This window comes from Wolffia australiana, chromosome 1 (assembly GCF_029677425.1).
Source record: "Wolffia australiana isolate 7733 chromosome 1, ASM2967742v1".
NCBI classification, from domain to species: Eukaryota; Viridiplantae; Streptophyta; class Magnoliopsida; order Alismatales; family Araceae; genus Wolffia; species Wolffia australiana.
Genome location: NC_135835.1, coordinates 14,645,396 through 14,672,792, shown reverse-complemented (window position 1 = coordinate 14,672,792; position 27,397 = coordinate 14,645,396). Strand labels below are relative to the sequence as shown.

The 27,397-nt window shown below is 42.2% G+C and overlaps 1 protein-coding gene and 1 pseudogene across 1 annotated transcript; both read left to right on the top strand.

The window, feature by feature from the left end:
• Positions 1-12,097: 12,097 nt before the first annotated feature.
• On the top strand, positions 12,098-12,191 carry LOC144714322 (small nucleolar RNA R71; annotated as a pseudogene).
• A 12,196-nt stretch (positions 12,192-24,387) lies between these two features.
• Positions 24,388-25,906, top strand: LOC144707947 (LURP-one-like protein (DUF567)). The gene is made up of 2 exons (XM_078581231.1): positions 24,388-25,104; positions 25,171-25,906. Exons 1-2 carry the CDS (start codon positions 24,865-24,867, stop codon positions 25,522-25,524), a joined length of 594 nt encoding a protein of 197 aa, XP_078437357.1. The 5' UTR covers positions 24,388-24,864; the 3' UTR covers positions 25,525-25,906.
• The last annotated feature ends 1,491 nt before the right edge of the window (positions 25,907-27,397 follow it).

Sequence of the window (27,397 nt, the reverse complement as noted above, 5' to 3'; positions counted from 1 at the left end):
CGGAAGTCACCTTCCTTGGGTTTATCGTCTCCCCTCAGGGCGTTGCCGTGGACCCGGAGAAGGTCCGGCCCATCACGTCGTGGCCGACACCAACCAATATGCACGACGTTAGGAGTTTCATAGGTCTCGCAACCTTTTACGAACGATTCATACGGAACTTTAGTTCCGTCACGGCTCCCATCACCGACTGCCTCAAGGAGGAGTCGTTCACCTGGACACCGGCAGTAGAACGAGCTTTCTAGCAGATAAAGCTCATGATGACACAGGCGCCGGTACTTCGCCTACCCGACTTCGGGAAGGTGTTCGAGGTCACATGTGACGCCTCGGGCATCGGGATTGGTGGCGTCCTTAGCGAGGAAGGTCGGCCCGTCGAGTTCTTCAGTGAGAAGCTGACTAACGCCAAGTTGTGTTACTCCACGTACGATAAGGAGTTCTATGCCGTCATACAGGCCTTACGGCATTGGCGGCACTACCTCCTATCTTCGGAGTTCGTCCTCTTTTCAGACCACGATGCGCTTAAGTATTTGCACTCGCAGCAGAAGTTGAGCGACCGACACGCCAGGTGGGTCGAGTACCTACAGCACTACACGTTCGTCATCAAGCAAAAGAAGGGCAAGGACAACGTCATTGCCGACGCCCTTAGCCGGAGAGCCCAAGTGCTAAACGTCATGAAGGTGACAGTTCTAGGGTCGAGACCGTCCGAGATGGGTACGACAGCTGCCCCGATTTCAGCTCGATCATCACCGAGGTCCGACGAAGCCCGTCCCAGGATTATAGGGACTTCGTCATCACGGATGGATACCTGTTCTATAAGAACAGGTTATGCGTGCCTCGCACGTCGTTGCGTGATTTCCTCACTTGGGAGTGTCACGCCGGAGGACTTAGCGGCCATTTTGGCCGCGACAAGATGATTGCGGACGTAGAATACCAGTTCTACTGGCCTTCGCTGAAGCGTGATGTCGGCAACATAGTTGCCCAATGCCGCGTATGTGCCTTGGCCAAGCAGGTCAAGAAGAGCGCCGGGTTCTACACCCCGCTACCGACGCCCAAGCATCCTTGGGACGACGTGAGCATGGATTTCACCCTAGGATTGCCTCGCACCGCAAGGCACCACGACTCTATCATGGTAGTCGTGGATAGGTTCTCAAAGATGGCACACTTCGTGCCTTGCATGAAGACATTCGACGCCGTGAAGGTCGCCCAGCTCTTCTTCAGGGAGATCGTGCACCTCCACGGCCTGCCATCCTCGATCGTGTCCGATCGTGACGTACGCTTCACAAGCTACTTCTGGAAGACCTTGTGGAGCCTCTTGGGCACGAAGCTCAAATTTTCGATTGCCTACCATCCGCAGACCGACGGTCAGACGGAGATAGTCAACCGAAGTTTGGGCAACCTTCTCCGTTCCCTAGTTGGCGAACACCTCGTGTTGTGGGACCTTATCATACCGCGCGCCGAGTTCGCATACAACTCCTTGGTGAAGCGTACCACCGGGTTGAGCCCCTTTGAGATCGCCTACGGCCAGGCACCCCGTTGATGATTAGACCTAACTCCCATAGATCCGCATGTTAGGGTTTCTGAAGACGGTCTTGCATTTGCCCAGCATATTTCTGCATTACATCATCGCATTCATGATAGGATCACACAGCAAAATGCATTGTACAAGCAAGCCGCCGACTTGCATCGCCGACCCAGAGATTTCGACGTGGGAGACTTAGTGATGGTTAGACTTAGGCCGGAGAGGTGCTCTCCCGGGGTCGCTACGAAGCTGCATTCTCGTAGTGCCGGCCCGTTCCCGATCCTCCGAAGAGTGGGCGACAACGCGTACGTCGTCGAGATTCCCTCCACTTGGGGAATAAGCTCTACATTCAATGTGGCGGACCTAGCTCCGTATCGGGCCCCTTCTCACCCCCCACACCCAGCCTCTCTAGACCCCATCAGCGTGAGTGAGTTTGCCACAACCACTCCCCCGATTGTTTCACCCGATAGGCACGAGGCAATCGATTGTGTACTGCAAGAGGTAATTGACCATGCAGGTGAGGGGATATCGAGGAGGTTCCTGGTGTGCTGGGCGGGACAGACTTGCACGGACGACACTTGGATTTTAGAGCAGGAGCTCCAGCGCCTTTGGCCAGGTCTACTTCCACCGCTGCCGTTCATCCACCCTGACTCGCCAGAGTCGAGTCCTTTCCACCCCGGATGGATTGATGGCGCGGCACCGTCCGACACTGCAGGGTCATCACGCGAGGAGCCAGCACCGTCATCGAGCCCACCACCGACACGTGTCCAGCCAACACGATGAGCCGCAACATCGACGCGTGACCCCGGGTTCAGATATACGGCGTGATGACACGCCACCTTCGGATCGTTTTACCTGTTTCCTATTTTCTCGTCCTCGCTTTTCATCTTTATCGTTTTATCGTTGTAGCGAGGGGAAGAACCCATATGAGGATATCTTCCCCTCCCACCTACCTTAGTGGGCCTTACAAGCCCTTCTTGTTTCTTTTTTCTTTCTTTTTCCCCTTTGTAGTTTAAGGGGGGCCTAGTTCATCTTTCCTATATAAAGGAAGGGTGGGCGCCCCCCCAAAGTACTCTTGATTTTTTTCATTTGAAAGTTATAACGTTTTGGGAGACCAAGAGTCACATTCGTGGAGGAGAAAGAAGAAGAAAGAAGAAGAAGGAGGAGAAGAAGAAGGAAGAGGAAGGAGAGGAGAAGGAAGAGAAGGAAGAACCGCTGCCAGATCCACTGCCACCGGCCTATCCGCCACCGCCCGACCCGCCGCTGCTCCGCCATCGGCTTCTCCGCGGCCACCGTCTGAGTTTGCCGCCGCCCGAATGCTTCAGCTATCGTCCGACGGTCTTTCGGCCGCTAGCAGACGCCTCCGCACGAACTGCTACGCTGATGACCGCCCGGTCTCCTGGTTGCCCCACCAGTCAACGCGCCCGCCGCCCAGACTCGACGCGTACTGCTGGGCTCTCGCGCGTGCGTGACACGCTACCTCCGCCACCCCTTGCGGCCCGTGGCCCACGATACTGAGGGAGACCTTGCTCGCCATTCCCGCGGACAGCTCGCCGCTGTCTGCCGATAGTGCTGCCAGCCCAGCGTTCGGGCTACGAATGCGACTCGCCGCACCTCGCCACGCCCAGGTCGCAACGTTCGCCATGCCCTGCCGGCACCCTGCCCGCAGGCTGCCCGTCGTGTGCACGCGCTGAGCCTGCGCAGCGCACGTGTCGCGCTCGACGCCGCCCACACCGCGCACTCTTGCCACACCTCGCGCTGTGCCCTGCCCCCGCCGCGCCCATGCCATACCTGACCACCGCACCGCCGGTGCTGCTCATGCTGCTCGGTCGTGCTGTGCGCCAAGGCCCCCACTCCTGCCTAACATGGTGCATCGCTCCATCCTCCGACGGACGGCACCCCCGGCCTACCTGTTCTCTCCTGATCTTGCTGATACAAAGTATCCGTTGCCATCGCGACGAAGGTACTCCCTTACCCGCTACCCTTTGTCTCTTACTTTCTTCAGTGCATCTTCGATTTGCCTCCGCGCTCAGGTTAGATATAGGTGAGAGCGAGACAGGTTGAGAAGACGACACTTCAACGAGAGTCTTACCTGGCTGGTACGAGTCGGGCGAGCCCGACGAGTGTGAGCATAACAGCGGGACATTCCCATTCGGTGACGTACTCGCCCTCGACCCTCTCGGGCGAGGTTCGGGAGGTCCGTTTGACCTCACCCATAGCGACCCCGTCAATTTCTAGAACTTCAACACCGCATCTCGGCACTCGTACGTACTACACGTAGGATTTTCTCCCATTCACATCATCATTCATACCTGCTCATCTGCACTACTCGGACGACGCTGAACGTCATCATCCGATCGAGCTCCTGATTCGATACCGAGCCGCTATCCTCAGTGTCGATTGGACGATGTCTTGACGACGTTCGACATCAACTTGTCTTTTTAATCATGTTCTGGTGTTCCTGTGTTGGAAAAATATTCCATACTTGTGCTCCAACTTATCGTGCAAGGAGTTTACCCATTCTTAGAGAATTACAATTCAAGTGAACGATAAAATTTTAGTGTGATGTGTGGCCCAGTTTGAGCCTTATACCACAAATTGCACACTTGCTCAAAAAATTGCTCCTCACACTATATTGAGTGTTGTACAATGCAAATGTGTGATTTTGTATTAATTTTGTATCAAAATGTTATTGGTTCTCTTCCTCTCAAGTCCCTGTCTCTCTCTCAATTGTTCATCTATGCCTCCGTCGTTGTTGCTATGGTCTCTCTCTTTCTCTCTTCATCAGTATATCATTATTCTCTCACTCTCTTGCTCTTCTCTTTCTCTCACTCACTCTTCACGCTCTCTCTTGATATACTATTCTTTTCTCACATTCTCCCTCTTCACTCCCTCACTCTCTCCTCTCCCTTTAGCTTTCTCTTACTTTGTCCTCTCCCTCAAGCTTTCTCTTGCTTGTTCCTCCCTCTCTCCTACTCTCTCACACACATGCACGTGTCTCCCTCTAGCTTCCTCTCGCTGGCTCCTATTTCTCTCTATCACTCTTCTCTCTCTCTCTTCATCATTATAGTATTTGAACTCTCTCTCATGAACGCATGACCATCATAATAGTACTTGAACTCCTCCTACTCTAGAAGATACATAATAGTATTTGAACTCTCTCTCATGAAAGCATGACCATCATAACTTATTGTAGATTTATAATTCTTTGTTTGTATAAAACTGCTGAATTTCGTAGGGTATGTTTGTCATCAAACCATACTCTGTCACTTATTTACTACTGATGTGTAATGAATGAGAGTCATTTGAGAATACCTTCTCCAATATCCCTACTGTCCTCACCAGATATTTGATACATCTTCTTTCTCAAGTCAATCTCCATCATGTAATCACCATCATGGATGTACAGTCCTATCTTGACCATTTAATCACCATCATGTAATTCTTTCTATGTCTGAACTGAGACATGTTTAAATCCCATGATTTGATACTTTTACATCTTAGTCAAAACAAGTTTGTTATTTCCTTGCTGTCTCATCTGAACATACCACTCATACAACCGTGACATGAAACAACCTCATTGACGGTTAGATATACTATTATTATGGGATTTATACAGATCAAATCAGTTAACTCCTTCCCTAAAGAACACCAACCAATTTTCCTTATTTTATTCAAACCAATGGCCACAAGATCATCCATACTTCTCGTAGAAGTAGGATTGGATAGGACTATTCTATCAAGATAGTTCAATTTTACATGTTGAGTATCCACTGAATATTTATATTCATTTTAAGAATTTAAAAATTAGTGATCAATTTAGGGAATGTCAAAAGTCATCTGTCACATCATTCATGATGGTGATGGATTGGTGACAGATGTCATTTTTTAATGCAGTGACGATGACAGATGAAATTCATGTGACATGAGATGTGATGGTGTTATAGTGTCTTAGACAGGTGACGTGATGGAATGTGTGTCACAGATGGCAATGGTGATGTAATTTTAAATGATTAAAAATGGGAAAAAAGGAAAACTAAAAATAAAAGTATATAATGTTTAGAATAAAAGGAGAGATACCAAGAGATAGGGAGATTGATCAAGACAAAGAGGGGGAGATCAAAAGAGGCATAGACAGAGAGAGAGTTTGACCAAGAGAGAGGGAGGGAGAGATGGAGATTAAAAAGGAAGATCAAAAGAGGAAGAGCCAGTTTGAGTGGGAGAAAGAGGGTAGGGAATGAAAAGAGAGGCAGATGGAGAGGGAGAGAGCGAGAGAGAAAGTAGGGAATGACAAGTGTCATCTGTCATGTAATTTAACACAATGACGAATGATGTTTTTTAATCTGGTGATGGTGACCAATAACATGACAAAATAATTGTGAGGCATGACGTGGTAGTGACAGAGTATCTTGGACAACTGACATGATGGGAAAGACAACATCGATGATGATGGTGATGGAATTTTAAATGATGAAAAGGGATAATGAATGATAATAATAATATTGTGTTATATCTAGGATAATAAGAAATGTACAGAGAGAGAGGGAGGGAGGGAGATCGAAAGAGAGGAGAGAGAGGGAGAGAGTGACCTAAAGAGAGAGAACAGTCCAAGAGAGACACTGAAAGAGGGAGAGTGAGTCCAAGAGAGAGATTGAAAGAGAGAGAGAGAGTGAGTCCAAGGGAGAGAGACCAAAAGAGGGAGAGTGAGTCCAAGAGAGAGGGAGCAAGAGTGAAAGAGGGAGATATATTCTAAGATAGGAGAGGGGAGTTAGAGAGAGAGACAAGGGGGAGAGACTGAAAGTGAGAGGGAGATGGATGGGGAGAGAGAGAAATAGAGGGAGGAAGACCAGAAGGAGAGGGAGCCTGAGAGAGAGAGAGGGAAATAGAAAGGAAGACCAAAAGCGGGAGAGGGAGCTAGAGAGGAGGGGAGAGACCGAAAGAGGAAGAGGGATTCTGAGTGAGGGAGAGGGAGAGAGAAAGGGAGACCAAAAGAGGAAGAGGGACTGAATGAGGGAGGGGGAGTCAAAAGGGGGAGGAGACTGAAAGAGAGAGGACGAGGGAGAGGGAGTTAGCGAGTGGTAGGGGCAAAATAGAGAGGGTGAGGAAAACTGAAAGAGAGGGAGTCTGAGAGAAAGGGAGAGGAAGTTTGAGAGAGAGAGGGAGATCAAGATAGAAAAGGAGGTAGAGAGAGAGACCAAGACCGAGAGCTAGTTATTGCCAAGAGAAAGAGATAGGGGAGGGAGTAGAATAGATGAGACTGAGACTGAGGGAGAGGGGAGTTTGAGAAAGAGGGGAGGGAGTCGAGAGGGAGAGAGGAGATGGAGAGAAAGAGCGGGAGTTTGAGAAAGAGAGGGAAGGGAGTAAGAGAGATGAACAGGGAGATGGAGAGAGAGCGGGAGTCCAAAAGAGAGAGAGGGAAGAGAGTCCCTTAGTGAGACTCCAAGATGGAGCAAGAGAGCGGACTAGAGAGAGAGGGAGGAAGTAAGAAAGAGGGGAAGGGAGATGGAGAGAGAGCGGGGAGGGAGTACGAGAGTGGAAGTCCGTGATAGAGAGAGAGCATGAGTGTGAGAGAGAGAAGATGGAGAGAGAGAGAACTGAAAATGTTAAAAAATACAAGGAGTATTCTCTTTGCATTTTTCTCTTTCTATGGCCTACAAACTAATACAGTAGCCGATGCTATGGCGATACGTGATGGTTTACTCCTCTGTGAGGAACGAAACCTTCACCGAATCGTTGTAGAATTGGACTCACAAGTGTTAGTTGTTATGCTTCGTGCAGGTACATGTTCCTAGTGGTGACTACATCGTGTATGGCGGGACATCATGCGGTGCCGCCCTCGCACAACCAGTGTTTGTCACCAGCTGCAAGAAGGCAACCAGTCAACAGATGCCCTCGCCAACCACGCGGTACACACACGACACCCTTCCTCTCTTTTTTCTTTCATGGTAGGCACTCCCTCCAACCGCTAGGGGAAGCTATCGCGTGGAACGCCTCGGCTTGCCGACCCTTTGTACGCATCCCACCCTATCGAAGGAGGGCCCACGAGAGTGGCAGATTGCGTGGAGCACTTGAGGTGGGAGCGCACCACCTCTCGCCTGATCGGACGACTTATGACATCACACGACAACGAGGTGAACTGCGCACACTTCCACCAACACCCCTGCTTCATGGGCACCACACACTCCGCTCCCCACCTTCGCTTGGATGGAGCATGGCCGGGTGAGACGTCGGCATGCGAGAACTTTTCCGAGCACCTGCTAGGTATCACTTATGTATCTTTTCCTTTCCTGCACATGGGCGTGGACGAGTGGGATCCGAGTGCAAGTGGGATATTTATGCTCGCTCCACACATATGAACGCTGATAAATGCTCCATTTTATATATAAAAGCCCCCTGGGTGGCGTCCAGGGCACAACTGGATCGGTCTACGGGCACAACTATAGGGTTGGACGTACCTGACACCATGTTTTTTGCCAAAAAAAGAAAATGTCAAAAAATAAACAATCAAAATATTAACTGTGTGAATAATGTCCTTTTATTTCCAATAGTGGGGATGCTGTCTAGTGACAGGAGAGGATGGGAGGACAACTCTAGGACAGGTGATGAAAATGTGATAATTTTTTTGAAAATCTTTGGATGTCTTACGGGTCGAGACATCCTAGACATGATGTTCCTTGGATCATTATATCATGAACTCATCGTAATTTGCAACCTCAGTGCATATGTTCAATGACTTCATTATTAACATCATACGCAAATAATAATGAGTAAATATTTATTCGAATCAATTTATGAAGGATATGCCAATGTGCTTGGCTTGACAGCCAGAAACTATCCATATCGAAGGATTATACAGAAACAATTACTCATAATAGTAATGGTCCTATGAGAGAGTTTAATTAGTATGCATCTTCTTCAACACAATGTGTAGCTTCACACCCCACTTGCTAGAAACTGAACCTATCAATCGGGTTAAATCAATATTTAGTTAACTAATTTGTATATTGAAGTAGTTAGTAATAAGATTAAACAATAAATGTTATTCAGTCAATAAAATTATTTTTTATTTTTATTTTTTTGGCAAAATACACGGTGTCGGGTACGTCCAACCTTGCTGTTGTGCCCGTAGACCGATCCAACCGTGCCCTGGACATATGTAGTGGATTGTTTATCAGCGCTTATAGACGTGGAGAGAGCATAAATATCCCAATTATACTTGGATCCTACTCGTCAACGCCCATGGTGCAGTAAAAAAAACATACATGAGTGTACCTAGGAGGTGCTCAGAGGAAGTCGCTAGTGCCGGCATTGTGTAGGGGCCCCCGCAGCGGCGTTGCTGATAGATGGACCTAGAGGGTCACATGCATATGATCTATAGACATCGGTTGATATACTTCAAGTCTAAGAACTTTTATGAAATCTCCTTTAATATGTCGTACTAGAGGGGTACCCATTTTAGGTGTCAATGCCAGCCATATATGCATTTTATTATATTTCTTTGAAATCCACTCACTCCACATTATAGAATATGGTGAGAAGATCTACAAAATCTTGAAGAAGTCAAGAAAATAGGGAATCCATCATCACAGCAATTGTATCAATATGTTTAGCGGCCAGACATGTAAACGGCTTGAAGAGACCCTCCCAAAGATCAAGTCAAGTGGCATTAGATTATGTAAAATTTTATAGATAATCCTGAGTATTCTTTAATGTTTTTCTGCATACAAATTTGTTTTCAAGCAAACAATCAAAGCCCATCATACATCATACTAACATATTATAATAAATCTGACAAAATGGAAAAATATTTAAGAAAACCCTCGTTAGACATGAATAATCCATGTGTCAGATTCTTCTTATTATACATCAGATGTCTCATTAATAATGTGAAGGAGACAAGGTCCATTGTTATAAAATCAAATAAGTATAACTATGGAATTAATACTATTATCTTTGTTATGTTTCTATGATAACAATCTGGCATTACCACTTGTAGTAGGAAGAAGAGAGAGAGAAAATGACCTAAAATAACTTATAAAAGGATGATTATTACAAAAGTCAATATAGCACTAGGATGGAAAGGAAAACACACCAAAAAGAAAAGATAAAGAGTCTAGAAAAGGAAATAGTTCCTAAAAAACCAACGATTGGTGAGTTCAAACTGGAACCAAATCTCATTTTCAGACACCTTAAAAGTACATCCTACGAGTGATTGACAGGTCTGATTGATCAGATTACATTTCCATCATCCACATCTGATGAAGAGAGAGAGGAGGGAATGATGTATAGATAATAAAAACTAACAGAGATACAAAAAGGAGTGAAGGATATTGGAGGATATCACCAGGAGACAAAGAGAAAGAGAGAACATAAAACCCCCCCCCCCATGAAAACTTGGAAATTTTGATGCATATAATTATGACTTATGCTTGATATTTATAAGATAATTTGCACCTATTCACAGCTTGATATTTTCCTTCTCGATACCCTACACTCTCACTACAAATCTCCATCCCTCACTCTTGGCACTCAAGCATGGACTCATGGATTCTTATAGATCCAAGTCACTCTTTGCCAAGAGAAGTTGGAAGAAAAATATAAGGATAGAGTTCCAAATGATGAACAATCTTAAATAGATGAGTTGTCGTGCATTCATTCCAAGGCTTTTCTTGCGGTTATTTTATGATAAACAGGTTTGACCTCACAGCTATCAGTGAACAAGTTAGCCTCGTATCTTTCAAATAAAGGATGCTCTCTCACACAAGGTGTCTACTTAGTGCTTGACTTCTCCATTAATATTCGTCATGAATGAGCCCAGAGTTGTGCAATCTTATGTTGTTTAACATTGAACACCAAACGTGTATCAATGGCATGTGCGTGGTCAGAAAATAATAATTTAAGGGTAAAATACAAGAGACAAATGTGGAAGGCCTAAAAGAAAGGTGTTAGGATGTGTGTAAGTCCCCAAAGTAGGCGGCATTCCTGCGCAAAGGTCTACGCCTTGATTGTTCTAGCTGTCACTAAGAAGGGCCTTCCTAGGATGATAGGTGCTAAACTTAGATCCCTTTCACCTTGACCTCAGTTACAATAAAATCGATAGGGATCTCACAATTTTCAACGTTTATCATCACATCAGATAATCTACCCTTTGGCTATCTAATTGTTCCATCAGCTAGCAATAGATGCATGCAGATTTCCTCTAATTCCCCATAACAGTATTCCTCATGTAAAACTTTTGGAATAATACTAATATTAGCTCCTGTATCTAATAATACTCTAGTAAAAGTCTTTTCACTGATTTAACATGTAATAAAAGGAGCTCCTGGATCTCTCTTTTTAATTGGAACAGAGTGTAAGATACGAGAGGCATTTTCAGAAAGTTTAACTACCTCCTTGGTTTTCCTAGGTGTGTATGAATCCTTAAAATATTTCTTTAAAGAAGGTGCACATTTAATCATGTCCTCTACGGCTACTGACATAGTGGCTTTCTTAAAATTCTCTAAGAGTCTATACTCATACTTAGAAGAAGACTTATGGGGTTTTAAGGCCGACGGATAAGGAATGGGAGGGGTGTAGCTTGAAGGTAGGGGTTCTACACTAGGTGATGGAGCCTCTACTTCTCGAATTATTTTCATCCAATTTTGTTTTTTCCTTGCCTTGGTAAGGATCTTGAAGTTCCTTGCCATTTCTCAATTTTGAAATGGCTTGAATTGCTTCAAGATCTTCCTCATTGTCATGATATAGGATTTGCTCTTGTAAATGACATAAGTCCTTGGGGTTGATGGAAGGTTGGGTTGGAAATTGACTCGAGTGTGAATTGGATTCAACTCCCTTACCTCAATGGTCAGCTTTCCTTTGCTTCAAGCTCTCCAAAATTGGTCTCATCTGCTCTTTAGCGTCCATCATTATCTTTGTATGTGTTACCATCATGGCTCGCATGCGCATCTCCATTTCATCCCTTAGCATTCGATTATGTTGCTCTATTATGTGAGAGATCATAGGCGTTAGAGTAAACAAATCTTGTACTTGGTTTTGTGCAGCTGCTTGATAAGGCTACTGTGGTGGGGTCTGAAATTGGACTCATTGCTGACAAGGTGCCTTGGTCCCTTGGGAGTAGATTTCTTGGTTGTTGTAGATGGGCCTCTTTGGTCCTCCCCAAGGCTGCTGGTTGTAGTTCAACACATGCACCTCCTCCTCTCCCAGTTGGCATGCTCCATCCTCATGATCTCTGCTAGAACATAGAGAACAAATATTTGCTTTCACAAGGGATGAGTTAGGGAGAAAAGCATTATTTAGAGTAGAAGTCAATTGTTCAAGCTTCTTGTAGTTTTCTCTTATCCTTTCATGAGGATCATCTTCCTTTGAAGTTACTTGTAGCCCTCTCCCTCGTTTTGGGTTGGCATTTCCTCCATTTTGACTTGCTCCAATTACCTGTAAGTCAGTTTCAGCCACCCTTTCCAAAAGATCAAAAAATTCATCCTGACAAGCCATATAGAATGAGCCACCAGCTATTTGATTCACTTTGCTTTTAAAAATATCAGGAATTGATTCATAAAAATTTCAGCTAGCTAACATTTTTCTATTCCATGGTGAGGGCATTTTTGGATTAATTCGTTGAACATTTCCCATGCTTCACTAAATGCTTCATGATCATGAGGATAAAATTTCTGAATTTATTTTCTATAAAAATTAGTTTTGGAAAGGGGATAAAATTTATGGAGAAATTTATTCTGCATTTCTTCCCACGAGTTAAATGTTATCCCTAAATTTCTTCACCATGAAAAAGCCTAATCTTTCAAAGTAAGCGGAAGATATTTCATTTTTAATGCTTCAGTAGTTAAACCAGGACTATTTTGAGAGGAACATCGAATGTGAAAATCATCAAGAAATTCTAATGGGTTTTGAGAAGAATGACGAGTAAATTCACGGAGAGAGTTAAGTAGGGCATTGTCATACCTAAACATAGCCCCTCACCTACTTTGATGTTGATGCCAGTTTGCCTTAGACTTCTTGACGGAGTAGATCTGTCCAGCATCGTCCTTCTCCTACCTTGTTGTGGCTGACCATCTTCTACCATATCGACTTCTTCTTTATCTTGAGCTGCAAGTGTTACTGGAAGGGCAGGATATTGAGTGTCTAGATCTTCCTCAGAACTATTCCCAGCCTTTAACCTTGTTAAGACCGTCAATCTCCAAAGAAGAAGTTAGAAGTATTATTTGTTAAGGGTTATATGCCCTCAACTTCACCAAAAGAGGAAAACAAAATACAAATTCCCTAAATAAAGTCACTGTGCTCCACGGCAGCGGTGCCACTTGATAACTCAGATTTTAGAGGTAATTAGTGATGATTTAACATCACTAAATAGTGTCATAGGTTTATCTGAATTAAAACAACAAAATTAATAATAAACTTACTAGCCAGCGAGAGTAAGGGTCGATCCATAGGGAGCAATGGTTAATTCTAATGAATTTGTACTTTACCTATAATTTTTTATGAATTTAAGAAGTGGGTTTACTACCTATGAAGATAAATAACTAATAAAAATATAAGCAAAGAAATTTTAAATAAAATTAAAATATTTATAAAAGTATTAGTAGGCAGAAAAAGAATTTTTGGGATTTTTGAAGGAATATTTTAAAGCCAAAATAAAATAAAAAATGAAAGAGTCTGGCGCTCTGGACTTAGGCAAAATTTGGCTTAGTCCAGATGCTAAATGGGGCAAGTGACTTGGCGGGGGAGAGAAAAAAATGGGTTTGCACTAACTTCACTCTAGAAAATTTTTTTGAGTGTGGTCGAATGCGCTGGAACCGTCTGGATTTTGGCTAGCTGCTCCAAGACTAACTGATGGCATAGCCCTCAGTTATCTAGGTATTTTCTTTCCTCTAATATCTAGTTTAATTCCTAGGTTTAGCTAAATTTTCATGTTAAAATAAGCCATGCACTAGTGGGCTTAAGAGGGGACCCTTTCCTAATGGGTTCCCCCTCTTATGATCCCTTCTTAGGGCCCATTACCCTCCCTACATAAGGGACGGAGAGGGCCCCAGTTCCATCTTATGTCTTGTTTAATTTTTGGAAAAGAAGTCCGTCCCGTTCCCGTGAGAGAAAGAAAGAAGAAAAGAAGGTGAGTGAGTGTAGGGCGGAACGGAACGGGGCAAACTTGGCCGCCCGTCCCGTTCCACGCCCCCCCCCCCCTTCCTGTCCGTAGGCCTCACCCGACAAAACCCTAGGCGGGCACAGCCGCCGCCGCCGCAGCCCCCGCCGCGCGCCGCCAGCGCCGCCGCGAGCCTCGCGCCACCAGCGCGCGTCCGCGTCGCCTGCGCGCCACCCGCGCCGCGCCTCGTCGTGCCGTCCCGCGCCTCACCACGCCGCCCTGCGTCGCGCCGCCGCCTCGCGCCACGCCGCCTCGCGCGCCGCGCCACGCCGCGCCGCCGCGCGCCGCCGCCGCCACGCCCGCGCGGCTCTGCGCGTCGCCGCCCGCGCGCGCGCTCGCCGCGTCGCCATTGCTATCGGCCTGCTGAACCTATCCGCCCACCGGTTGTCAGGCCCACCAATGCCTCTACGGCGACCCGTGGCGTTGGTGGAGAACGGTGACCCTCGGCTTCTACGAATTGAGGCCCCGCGCAGGACCTTTCCGGGACACCCACCGACAAGGCGGGCGTGCCGCCCAAGATGAACGTCCCCGAGAGGGACGAACGGACCTCACGCTTCCGCCGCAGGACGTGGACTGCGTCCGTCCTGCATCACTAACCAACAGACAAACATGAATAGTTCAGAGTTAAAAGAAGAAATAAGAAGGTAACCCCTTTGTCACACCCTCCAAGGCCCAAGGGACTTCTTCTCCTTTCCACCAGCTTCTTCAGCCCTGGATCTTCTTGCTCAGCCTGCCTCACTAAGATGAATGGATCTATGACTCAATTGCACTTAGGCCACCAAACATTACTTTGGATGAATCACAAAATGAATATTACAATAGGGTAAAGGGGTTTTTATAGGGAGAGAGAGCAAATGAGAGCCATTGGATTTTTAATACATTGGATGGCCAGATCTTCTTTTATGGGTCATGATCCACGTCCATTATGGTCCTCCAATCAGCATTGATACCTTTGAAATACCCCAGGGATGTTCAAGAATTCTTTCCTTAATTAGCATTAAAGGTGTATCTTTAAGTCTCCACCCTTGGACGATTTATGGATTGAATGTCTAGATCTTCTTCCCTGGCTTGGATGTCCTACAATCATCATCCAAGCACCTTAAATGCTCATAAATAATCATGACTGGACGTTCCCCTTGCCCTCCTTTCTTTGGCCCGAGATGCCTCTCATAGTGGGCTTAAAGGAGCTTCTTTAGTGGGCCTTTAAACTAGAGCGAGCTGTCTTGATTTGGGCCTCCTTTCTTGGCCAAGGGTCACGGCTGGGCCTGCTCCTTTGGGCCAAATAGCTATTGCTTCATTTAATTATCCCCTTTAGTCATCAAAGTTTCACCTAATTCCTGCATCTTCCACATAAACTAACAAGAGAGTGAGATTCATTCCACTTAACTCATTGAGTTAAGTGGGGTTAGTCCCACAAATGACAATAATTAACTGAAAATTAGAAAAAAGTGATTTTATTCATGATTTTTCACAACTTAACATAAATTTTGATAGTATATGCAGATAAAGATAAACAAGTAGAAAAATTAGGTAGAAATGCACATATTTATCACTATCAGTTTGGAGTCATCAATAGACCAATTGAATGTTTCATATCTAAAATCATAATCAAGATCGAATGTATTCTAAAAGTTTGGATATCAAAATCTAAACCTTTAGAGAAAACAAATACCCCCATTCTATATTAAATAACTAAAATTTAATATAGCACATGAAACTCATCCCTAGCAGGAATAATGCATTGCCCTTAATGCTATAAAATATCATTTATATACTCACTTTGAGGCATCCCAACCAATATATGATCTTTAATTACATCATCATTCTTTGTTTTGAGTTCTGTAGTGGTCTTCTAGGAAACATCTTAAGCTTCTAAGATCAATGCATAAAATCAAAATTAAAAAACCAAGAAATGAAAAAAATGAATAAAAGGAGAGAACATGGCAATAAAATGTGAAAATATGTTTAACTGTAAGTCTATTGCAAATAAATCAAAATTATAATTTTTATAATAAGAGCATAAGAAATACTTTCGAGTTTTGCTTTCCATATTTTTTGATGGGTTTTTCTCTTCAAAAAATTACTCTTTTCAAAGTTCTTCAATTTAGTTTTTTACTTAGTTTATTTAGAGATTCATTTGACTTTTGTAAAATTTTCTTGAAATCTCTATGTATGTTGAAACTTAAAAAATAATTATGTAATCACCCTAAAGTTAACCAATGAATTTGAAGAAAAAAATTCGTGGGGCATGGATTTTATGGGACATTTCCACCATCATATGTACATGAATATATATATATATTCAATGTGGATTATGTGCCTAAGTTTTTGGAGGCGATTTCCACTCAAGAAATGATCACAAAGTAGTGTGGACTTTTTTGAATTTACATATGTTATTCATATTGGATGTCTGATAAACTCAAATAAGGGTAGTCATTTCTATGCATTATTCATATTAAATATCCTAAAAGTAAGTACAACATTGCCAAAAATGCTTATTTTGCATAGTAATGAGATCACGCCTTTTCACTTTCCCAATGATTAAAAAGCTTACATTTTCTACTTAATGAATGATTCCATCAACGCTTTGACATGCATTTCACAAGTTACAGATTTTGGGATTTACCTTTAAGAGGATTTGAGGGATATTTCTAACCCCCAATTGACTCGTGTAGTCAAGTGGGATATGAATCAAACAATTCCCCTAGTGTGTTGGCTCTTCAGGTCAAGGTTGACTTTTGATGGTAATAAAATTACAAATCTTATGGGGAAGTCAAGACAGGAGTCTTGAGGCTTGGGACAAAATTTCAAGTCAAAAGGAGCAATGAACAACGTCCTTGGAGGCTTCCAGGTTGATCAAGGCACATGAGGGTGACTCCAGCTGGCAGATCCTGGTTGGAGGAGAGCCCAGGGTTGAGATTCAGCCCAGGATTTATGAGGTGGAACCCATCCATCCATCCATTCAAGCTCAAATCCAAGGGCTAGGGATGAGTTGTAACTAACTCTAACAAACTCTTTCTTTTCCCTTCCCATTGGTTAGAGTTTATTGTAACTAACTATAGCCAGTTGGAATCTGGTTGGTTGGGGTCTGATCACCTGGATCGAGGCCTCAATAACTCAATCCTGGACATTCATCCATGATCCAACAACCAAGAATGGCTGGAACAAACACATGTACCCTATAAAAGGGCCCCCCTCACCCTCCTTGAGGGCATCCAAGAATTGAGTATTGTCTTCTTCACTTTCTTTCTTTCTTGAGCTTGTTCCTGGGTCCACCTTCATTCAGCAGCTGCAAGGAGTCTTCTAGAAGCGTCCTGGATCTTGAAGCCAGTTGGTAGGGAGCTGGAGCAACAACCTTGGGCCCTTTGGGGTGTGACAAAAAGGTTACGTGCTTCTTCGCACCCTATCTCCTTTTAGAATTCTCTTAAGCTTCTTGGCTATCCTTAGGGCAGATAGCCAACGTCTCAAGCTTTCCAACGCCTACTAACACGTGTCAAACCGATATCTGGAACTCCAGATATCATTGTTTTGGTCCACCGCACGTGAGAGGACCTCCGCGTGCGCGACCAGCGGCGGAGCGGCGAAGCCCAGCGCACAAACAGCGGCGGAAGCGCCCAAGCTTGTGCGCTATCTCTCTCTTCCTCTCCTTTTCTCACTCAATTAAATTCAGAATTTTTTATCTCTCTCTAGAGACGATAAACAATTCTGAAAAAATTCTCAAAAATCATTCTCAATCTAATCTTTCTATGGAAATGTTTTCACACTTGGTAAAATTCATATCATCCTTATTAATTGAACATTAACCTTCCTAATCACTAAAAACATTACAAAAAAGGTTTATATGAATCTTGAACTTGCAATACTAATTGAAATTCATCCTAACTAGCTACCTAGCTCCCTGAGGGATCGACCCTTACTAAAATACTATTAGTAAGGAAATAAAATTGTTGATTGGTACTTAACTATCCTTACAAATGACTTAAGATCAAATTTTACCCCTTAGTTTGGACCAATCAATGTCACAGACCCACAATTAGTGATGGTGAATGTCATTCAAAAATTCACATTTGAGGTCTTTACATGATTCTTACGGGGTTTAACATAACAAGAAAACTCCAAAATATCCTCATCTCAATTCTCAGTTTGAAGTTCGGAATCAGGAAATCAACAAAATCCTTAAAATATATAATATGACTGGATAATAAAGACTCGAGTGAAAGATTACCCAATGCATTATGGCCTTTGAGAACAACCTATAAGGAACTAATTAGAATGCCCCATTATAGCATGGTATTTGGAAACTCATGCCACATTCAAGGACATATTGAACATCGAGCTTATTAGGCAATTAAAGAGTTAAATCTCACTTTGGAAGATGTAGGGAAAAAAATTATGCTCTAGCGGCAGGAGCTTCAGTAGTTCAGAAATGAATCATAAATCAAAAGGTCCCATAGAATTTTAGAATAGAAGGAAATTTAAGGAGAATAAAAAGATTTAGCTTTATAATTAACATTTTATTTTATTTCTAGGGAAGATTACAAGTCAATGAGATGGTTCACTTATTATTGCTTAAATGTTTGATTATGGAGTTATTTTGATTTCAGATCCAAGGGAAGTTTGATAGTTTTAAGCCAATGGACAGAGAGTGAAGCAGTACTTGGACTTGGAACCTCAATGTAGGGAAGCTATGGTGAACCTTCATGATGATCTTGAATACTGATATTGCATTATCTAATCATCTCTAATTATTAGACATTCTTCTAGGACTTTAATTTTTTGAACACTGATTTGATCATATCTTGAATACTGATTTCATTTTATTAGACATGTCTAATTATTTAGTCATATCTTGAATACTGACTTGGCAACGACTTTCATTTTTGTATTTTGAACTGAATAAATGGCTATTAATATGTAAGTAATATGATCTGTTCACATCTCTTTCGCGCGATTTAATTTTTCAGGATTCTGAAAAGGAAGGGATAAGTTGAATAGACAAGGATTCAAGGATTCAAGGAGAAAGGAGAAAGGAGAAAGGAGAAAGGAGAAAGGAGAAAGGAGAAAGGAGAAAGGAACCATGCTTTGCCATTATTTTCTTTAATTTTTTCTTAATTTAAGCGATGCATTTTTGAAAATGTGAGCGAAAAAACTGCATTCAATAGTTCCAAATTATTCTTATCCTTGCATCATTCAAGTTTTGGGGTAAACTTGCAAAAAAATATTAATTTTTTTCTTAAATTATGAACCTATAAAAAATCACTGATGTGAATTTAATAATATCCACCTTAGAAAACCCATTCACCCCACATCCTTATAACAAAAGTATTGTGGGTAGGCACTTATGACATATCAAGTGCATCCCTTGATGATATGAGCCATGATCTAGACTCATGTGGTCCTCTCTTGACTGGCTAAGACATGTTATTTTCTTTGAGTGATGAGTGAGCCGCCCATCATATCACCTTCAACTAGTTGGTCCTATTTAGTTTTAGGATCTCCATTAATTTGAATATCATTTGGGGAATGTGTGATCATCTATTTGAATCTCTAAGCACAGACTCACCTTTATCTTTGAAACCTGTATTTTTATAATAATTTTCCTTTGTCCTGGCCTACCTCACACCATTTCACATACTGTCACTTTTTTTCTATTGGAACCCATCCATCCTATATAAGCCCCAATTACTTATGTTATGCTTTACTACCAAATACTTCTCTTCTTTATCCTTGTGATATCATTTTTCATTCTGATATATTTTCCTTATTATCATCCTCTTTTTTATCTACATCTTCTTAATCGATTCTAAAATTTTCTTGCTAGTCCGGGATGAGCTCTATAAAGAATATTTATGTGATCAACATTTCCTTATCTTTGGAATAAAAAATATCCACTTATCTTATCTTTCAATAATTTTCATATTAAAAAGAAAAATATAAGTTTAGTTGTTTTGGCAGCATTGACATTATCACGATTGTACTGGATTTGTTGATTAGCACATTTATTATCCCTCACTTCGGCGGATGGATGCCTATATTATCCACTTTTTAAGGATTATTTTTTATCCGCTTTTTCTCTACATCCTTCTGTTGTATTATGCTCCGCAGTTTAAGAATTATTTATCTGTATATCTCTTACTTATTTTACCCATTATTTTGAGCCATCCATTGTTCTCTTGCTCTTTTCACATTGTAAGATGGGAGCTTCACCAACACATGTTTCATTTATTCATAGTTGATTTTATGTGCTGGAGCAAAACCAGAAAGTAGGCCATCCTTAAATTTCAGGTAGGAGGAATGTTAGTGGGGAATCCTAAATGATAAGTACTCACCACATGGGAATGACTGACCTAAATAGGAAAAAAGGTGAGAGCATCCACAAGATTATTGTATCATAACCAACAAGAAATAGTATTCCCTCCTTAGGAATACCAGTTATTTCAAAAACCATGGGGTATTTTATCATGTGTGCTGTAGCTTACTTACAGACATAACATATTTTACTCTTCATGCTCATGTTTTTAGGTTTACTACGGGAGTGGACAATCCACGGAAATTCAAGATTATTGCTAAGAGACTAATGAAGATTTAAGTTTGGGGTTCTGATAACACTCTAAATATTAGATTGATATCATGAGATTTACATATTTATCTACAATAGCATGATTATGAATGTGTATTATCAAGAAAAAATAATTAACTAATTTAAGAGTGAGATTCCGATTTTTTGGACTGATGGCATCTTTTTCAATTTGCCAACATGATACTCTTAAAGAAATAATTTTCTGAGCTTGAATATTCATTTTATGAATTTTCTGACATTATATCTTCTGTATTTTATGAAATTTATTTTATTTTATTGGAATTTTTATGGGGTTTGTAGTTTAGCTTTTATATCCGCCTGCGTGTAGCCATTTGATTAGACCAAATGGCGACCAATCATCAAGAGATGTGGACTCATAGAAAAAATGACAGATTTAAATGCAGAATTGCCATTGTCTTCATTATTTTGGTGAGTAAAAGTTTCCAGAACTTCAGATCACTCTTAACATGATTATCCAAACTGGGCCCAATTTTTCATAAATATAAGTGCTGTTTTCTTAAAGCTAGTAATTATAAATATGTGTTGATCTATTAACCTGGATTGGCGTAAAAACATACGACGTAAACATAATATTAAAATTTTTATTGCCTGAATTACCCTAATAAAAAAGATAAACGAAAAAAATCACTAAATGAAGTTAAGGAGCCGAGTTGTACCCTGCCACCCAGCTGACCTCTCTTACCCGGGTCTGATTAGTCTACCAACGGGTAGGGCCTGTCTTCTTTACCTAACATCCGACTAGCCCTTACGGTTAGGTCTAGTAGTCTACCACCGGGTCAGTGGGGCATATTAGATAAACTATAAACAGTAAACCCCACCTGGGATTATCTTGAGCTTTAGTTCCCAATAAGCAGTCCATACATATATACTATGTCGGGCCAATAGCATGGGAAACATTCAAATTCGAAGGCTAACGGCAGCACAGTTCAAGGACAAGAACTAACTATGGAGTATCTTTTTTTTAGATTAATCTCAGGATTAAAACAGAGGGAAATTCAACACATTTCAACTTGTGCGTTAGATTGGTTGAATATTTGACCAGGAAGAGCTCGTCAAGCTGCCGACCCTCGCAGCCAGTAATGGAGCACAACACGTCACTCATATTTAAAAAGCAACGTGACGCAAGTGCTCCTGTTCAACACGCACTCCCACTTCATCTTAGTCGCCTTCGTCAGCTCATCGGGTGTGCCCACTGACTGGATCCAAACAATGAATCCTCCGCATCTACCTTAGAGATGACCGAATTTAACTCGCGAACAGAGCATACTCTTCCAAAACTTACCGTGTTCTGGATTAAAATTATCTTTTTAATTTATTTTTGTATAACTTATCTTATCTACATATCTATCTTTCAATTAGTAGAGATACATTTATGTGTCTCTCTCTCTTTATACGCATATATCTAGACGTCAATTAATTTATTTATCCTTCTGTTTAACTATCTATCCGTCACTCGTAAAAAAACTACTCTTCTAGGTTCCTTAAAGATTGTTGACCATAATTTTTACATCTGAAGTAGCATTAATACATAGGGTGATATATGTATTTCGCCAAACTTTTTACATGGAGTCCTATCGACAAACTTCCTGTCAGTTCGCCCATCCCTGAATTGCTCCCATCCCACCACGTTTAGGTTAGGGAGTTCCCTTCTTGTGACTATAGAACTAGCTTTCCTTAAATACATGTATCTATTTGTATTAACAAGCTATAGCTTTCTGCCTTTTATCTATATTCGTGTATCCATCCGCCTATTTATCTATAGTTACATATTTGTACACATTTATCAGTTGACAAGTCTATCTATCTATCTATCTGTCTATCTATTCATCTTTCCAGATTTACGAACATGTTAATTTGCACGTCACGTGGGTATCTGGAAAGGCGTCAATAGGATTCTTCTCGGGGGATTGAGGTGTAGAAGTCTCAGTCGCTAAGACAAAATACATCATCTTTCCAAGCGAATGCTCAGAGAGAACGCCTTCTTGATAATCCCTAAGTTTGGTCTTTGTATCCGCCGCTTGTCTTCCCAACCCTCGCCAGATTTTTTCCCTGTCCTCGAACTTTTCTTCCCGCGAAGCAATCATCGATTGGTAGCGATGATGTGTACGTCTTTGGAGTCCATTCCACGTTACCATCACCCATCAACTTCGTGAAATTCCCACAACTGGGAGTATTCCATAAAGCCTGGCGGCCATCCGTTCTCTATCACAAACAGATGGAATATTGACGGTAGGAAGAAAACCTCGATTCGAGTTACGTAGTTTGGAGCTCCTTTTCTACTGATTAATCAACACAATCTGAAAGCACATTTAGCATAAGCTTGGGTCAGCGGTGGTAATTGAAGATGATTAGTAATGAGAATGGTATTTGTGTTGACAGCGAGCTTCGTTAGTATGACATTTCCAGTCGTAATCGTCGAAAGCTCCATTTCTTGGCTGCTTCTCCGGCGACAGATCGCGGAAAGAACATCCACCAAATTCCCTCCAATACATCGCTGTTATTAATGGAGACGTCCCCAGGAGGCGTTTCTCTTGTCTTGGCATAAACACTTTTTCTCTCTCTTCGCTCGCGAGAAATTTGATGCTGATGCTTCAGAAACTACTGGATGGCAAGGTCTAAAATGCCTTTGAAAGTAGTTCAAAGCAACGTGAGGAAGCATCGCTCAACAAGAACGCGACAAGAATTTTATGAATTTTCATGGAGCCGTTCTCTTCAAAGGAGAAAGGCGGCAAATTCGAGGGATTTTCCTTGCTTGGAGAGATATGCACGCATTCGATTTCAAGTGTTTTCCTGTTGTCTAGAGCGGGATCCTTTTCCAGTCGCACTCTCTAGCTAGAGTAGTCGACCAAGTAGGGCGACAGGGCATGTCTGATTCCCCACCATCAATCCTCGCTCAAACCCACCACGTGGGCGGACCCAATTTGGCTCTTGTCTTCGTCCCAACAAAGAAACTTGTCGCGTGCACAAAATCGCATATATTCGGTCCTCCATTCATAGCTGTAAGGGATAAATCAGTAAACATGATGATTACGGGAATTTCGGTCGAACTCGTGTCGAGATTTTCGATGGAATAATTCAGTATACTAAAATACGCAAATTTCAATCATAATTTATTGGAGATGGCGAAATAATCGACAGTGCTAACAGGTCCCAGCGATTGCGAACAAAAAGATCTTTCTGCGCGTGAGTTCACGGAAAAGGCTTTCCTCGATCGCGTCGCCAGCACGGCGGACTGGCCTACTCACTTCTCAATTGTTATCGTGGGATAAATAACCTTGCAAAGCCATTACGGTGGGTATTCAACATGCTTAGCCAGATTATTTAAGTAAACCTCAAAACCTTTATGGAAACATATTAGCCACGACTTAAAACAGAAAAAATGGCCCCCAGTTGTCAAAAAATAACAAAATCTTTCTGTAATGAAAGTGAAATGGAGTGTATTGATTCAAGAGGAGGACGGACCACCCATTTATGGCTAGCAATTGCGAAAATTTTCGCGTGGGAGGGAACCAAATGAAAAGGACCGTTAGCCAACTTGGCCAAGCCAAAGACTTCTTCTTTCCCGCCCGGTCTCATCTTCATCTCCGATTTCTCGTGAGTGGTCAGAGACGAGCCGATGAATCTCGAATTGAATGAATTGACTGTAGTTCTTCTACGCCATGCGCAGTCGATTCTGCGCAGGGATCTCGTCATCCTGACCCCTAATACCGTATACTGTTTATGGCTTCGTCCCTCATTCTCTCTCTTGCTTATTTATGTTCTTGATGTTTCGGGACGGTAGAGCTTGTCGAGTATCTGATCTTCCATAGCTGCCTTTTACCTAAGGAGAAAAAACGTTGTGGAGAAGGTTACTTGGTCGTAGTTCATTTTTATTTTGAAAGTGAAGTTAGATTCTTGATATCTGGAATACGTCGGAGCCCAGCGTGGCCCGGCTGTGAAGTATTTACCTTTCCTGTTCGGCGTGGGGGGTGGGCCATAAGATGATGACGCCTTCGGTTGAGGATGTTAAGGGTATCCTACTTGGTGGGGCTCGTTCTGTTTTTCTTTATTGTGAGCTTTGGTGACGGGCAACCGTCTATATAAAGGGCTGCTTGGTCTCGCGGAAGAAGCTGATTCCTCTCCTCTTCTTCACATGCTGAGGAAACGAGGAAGAGAAAGAAAAGAAGAAGAAAAGAAAGTTTTTTCTAGAAGAATTAGGATTTCATAGAAGAAGAGGAAAAAGAATATTGCACGAGAAGAGGAAGAAGAGAAAGAGATTTTGTAGGAGAAGAGGAAGAAGGATTTTGTAGAGGAAGAAGAAGAAGACAAAGAGAAAGAAGAGATTTTGGGGCAGAAGAAGAAGCTTTTGAGGAAGAAGAAGAAGAAGAAGGTTTTGGGAAGAAGCAGAAGAAGAAGAAGAAGAAGAAGGTTTTGGGGAAGAAGAAGAAAAAGGTTTTTGGGAAGAAGGAGGTTTTGTAGGAGGATTTTGTAAAAGAAGGAGAAGAAGAAGAGGAAGAAGGATTTTTAAAGGAAGAAGACGTAGACGAAGGAGAATAAGAAGAGGAAGAAGGATTTTGCGGAGGAAGAAAAAGAAAAAGAAGAAGAAACTCGGGTGGGATGCCGAAGGTTCACCCCAACGCAACTGCCTCAGGGCCAAGTTCATTGAGTCGCAGTCGGCAAGAAGCGATGGCACTGACTGTCTGGAGGAAATCACTCCTCTTCAACTGCGATGGCTTTACCGTCTTTGACTCAAGCGGAGACCTCGTCTACCGCGTCGATTTATACAACTCTGCCTGTAGGCGGGAAATTATCCTCATGGACGCTGCAGGCGTCCCTCTCCTCGCTGTCCGCAGAAAGGTAAATAATCCATTGTCCAATAAACATTCATTTATAATGCATGAATAACCCCTTATAATGGCGCAGAGGTTGTGGTTTGGAGACAAGTGGCTGGTCTACGAAGGGGAGGAGACCAGGAACCCGCTCTTCTCCGTTAGGAAACACGTTCAACTCTGGCAGAGAAACGCCTTGGCGCAGATTACGCCTAGAAATCTCGCCAGAGGTTGTGGGGGCGGAATCTACGATATAGAGGGATCCTACACGCAGAGGCGTTGCTCTATATACGACGAGAGTCGGCGTGTGCTGGCAGAGATCAAGCAGAAGGAGGCCGTCAAGGGAGTTGCCCTCAGCGTGGACGTGTTCCGCCTTGTTGTTCAGCCTGGCTTCGATTCAGACGTCGCCATGGCGATCGTTATCCTTCTTGAGCAGATGTTCGGATAGATAGATTCCGCGTCCGCGCCCAAGCTTCTTCGTTTGAAAGCCGTCGGAGAATTGATCACGTCGAACAAGGCTTTCGTACGCGATGCAGTCCCATCACACAATGTTTTTGCCTCTCGAAGTACAGAATGGAAAGATGATGGAATTTCTTGCACTGACTTCACCAATTGTGCTTTAGCCTGTGCGTTGTTGATCTTTCCTCTTGGTTATCATGGTGAGGGGTTTGGTTGCTCCTGTAACCGGCAGGGAGACGATGTGCTTGTCTTGAATTCCGCTTTATAAAAGGATAATGGAAATTATAGTCGTTTTGATGGGGATGTACAGCTGAATTGGTGTTTCTATCAATACTCTTTTTGAGTATTTTAATCTATGCTTATTTTGATGATATCTCTTATTGACGTTTGCATGGTGAAAAAACAATTATAGTTTGATATATTAGAGAAAATTACTGAGATTTTGATGTAGGTCTAACCACGTCATTAAAGTATAACTATTGGTTAGTATCCTAGTCCCGCCATGCAATTTGAATATTAACTGTAGTTATATTTTTCATTCATAAAAATTATCACGTGTGGAGTTCCATAATAAAAAAGGAGCACAGTAAAAAATGAACAAAAGATTTTGGATGCATTTTTAAAACTAGGTGGAAATCATACATTAGGAGAATAGTCCATTCAATTCTAACTTCATACCATATTACAGGAATCAATATATGTATTCTTAATATTCATGATATAGACTATTTGTCTTATAAATTTTAAGTTCTATGTTATTTGGACCATTTATTTTGAAATTATTCAATTTTAGTTTTGAATAGTTTCTTGTTATCTATTCGATTTCGATAACATCCAAACACTGGAATATTCACAGTATGCTAACTATTAGAAACAGGGCAACAGTTAGATACTATAAAAGTGGTTGATATTCTAGATGTTCAATATTTTGAGGTATATATTTTGTTCTCAAAAAATAATATTATTCACAGACTCTCATAAAAATCAATGATATTGTAATTCGAATATACCTTATATTTATCTTTATTCCACATTTACCCTGTGATAGGTTTCTCAAGTCCACCTGAGCACAAGGAACAACCGCTCTGCTAGTCTCAACCACTTTACGAATAAAGTCTACTACAAGAACAATTAATAAAAAAACACTCTCATGGTTTAATGACCTGTCAGATTCTTTGACTTTCATTGTCAAGTTGAAATCAAAGTTCATGCAGAGGAAGATGAAAATCAATGCATAACTGATCAAATAAACCCTACATGATCACATAACCTTGTGTGGAACTGATTCTACTCCTAATTTTTCTCACTGTAAGAGTTTATTCAAGCGGTTCACGTACCCAGCCTCTAGACATGTCCATGTGATTGATGCGACAATGAGTCTCCTCTTAAGCTTCTTCAACTCTCGTCGAATATCTCGTAGATATTCTCACTACCAGTCTGATTAGTGGAATGAGTGATTTCAGAAGAAAAAATGATGGGAGGCTAATCAGGCATGGGTGATAACACACTATTTATTGGGTTGATATGTCCACGTGTACATGTTTACTTGCATTAAAATAATTATATATGGGTACTATCAAGCCTGAAATGATTCCATTTTAAAAAAAAAATGTTTTCTTGAATTTTATGTATTGCATTTATTTTGGAATTTTTTGACATCATATTGTGATTTTGGATACTCAAGTATGATTTGACTTTGATATCTAATCATGAGATTACATGCGGTCTTAGCTTGGATGTAGAAAAAAGTTCAAGATGGTGATCAAGTAGTCAAGTTGCAATTTTTTCCCTTGGTATAAGAGGAGATTATTGCATGGAATATGAAGTGGCGAATTCATTGCTAAAGTAGAGGAAATATAAGA

What these genes read in the sequence shown, in the direction of transcription:
- LOC144707947 (XM_078581231.1), top strand. Translation starts at nt 24,865, where the DNA reads ATGCCGAAGGTTCACCCCAACGCAACTGCCTCAGGGCCAAGTTCATTG. An exon ending in TCCTCGCTGTCCGCAGAAAG is followed by an intron (nt 25,105 to 25,170) that starts GTAAATAATCCA and finishes ATAATGGCGCAG; the next exon opens with AGGTTGTGGTTTGGAGACAA.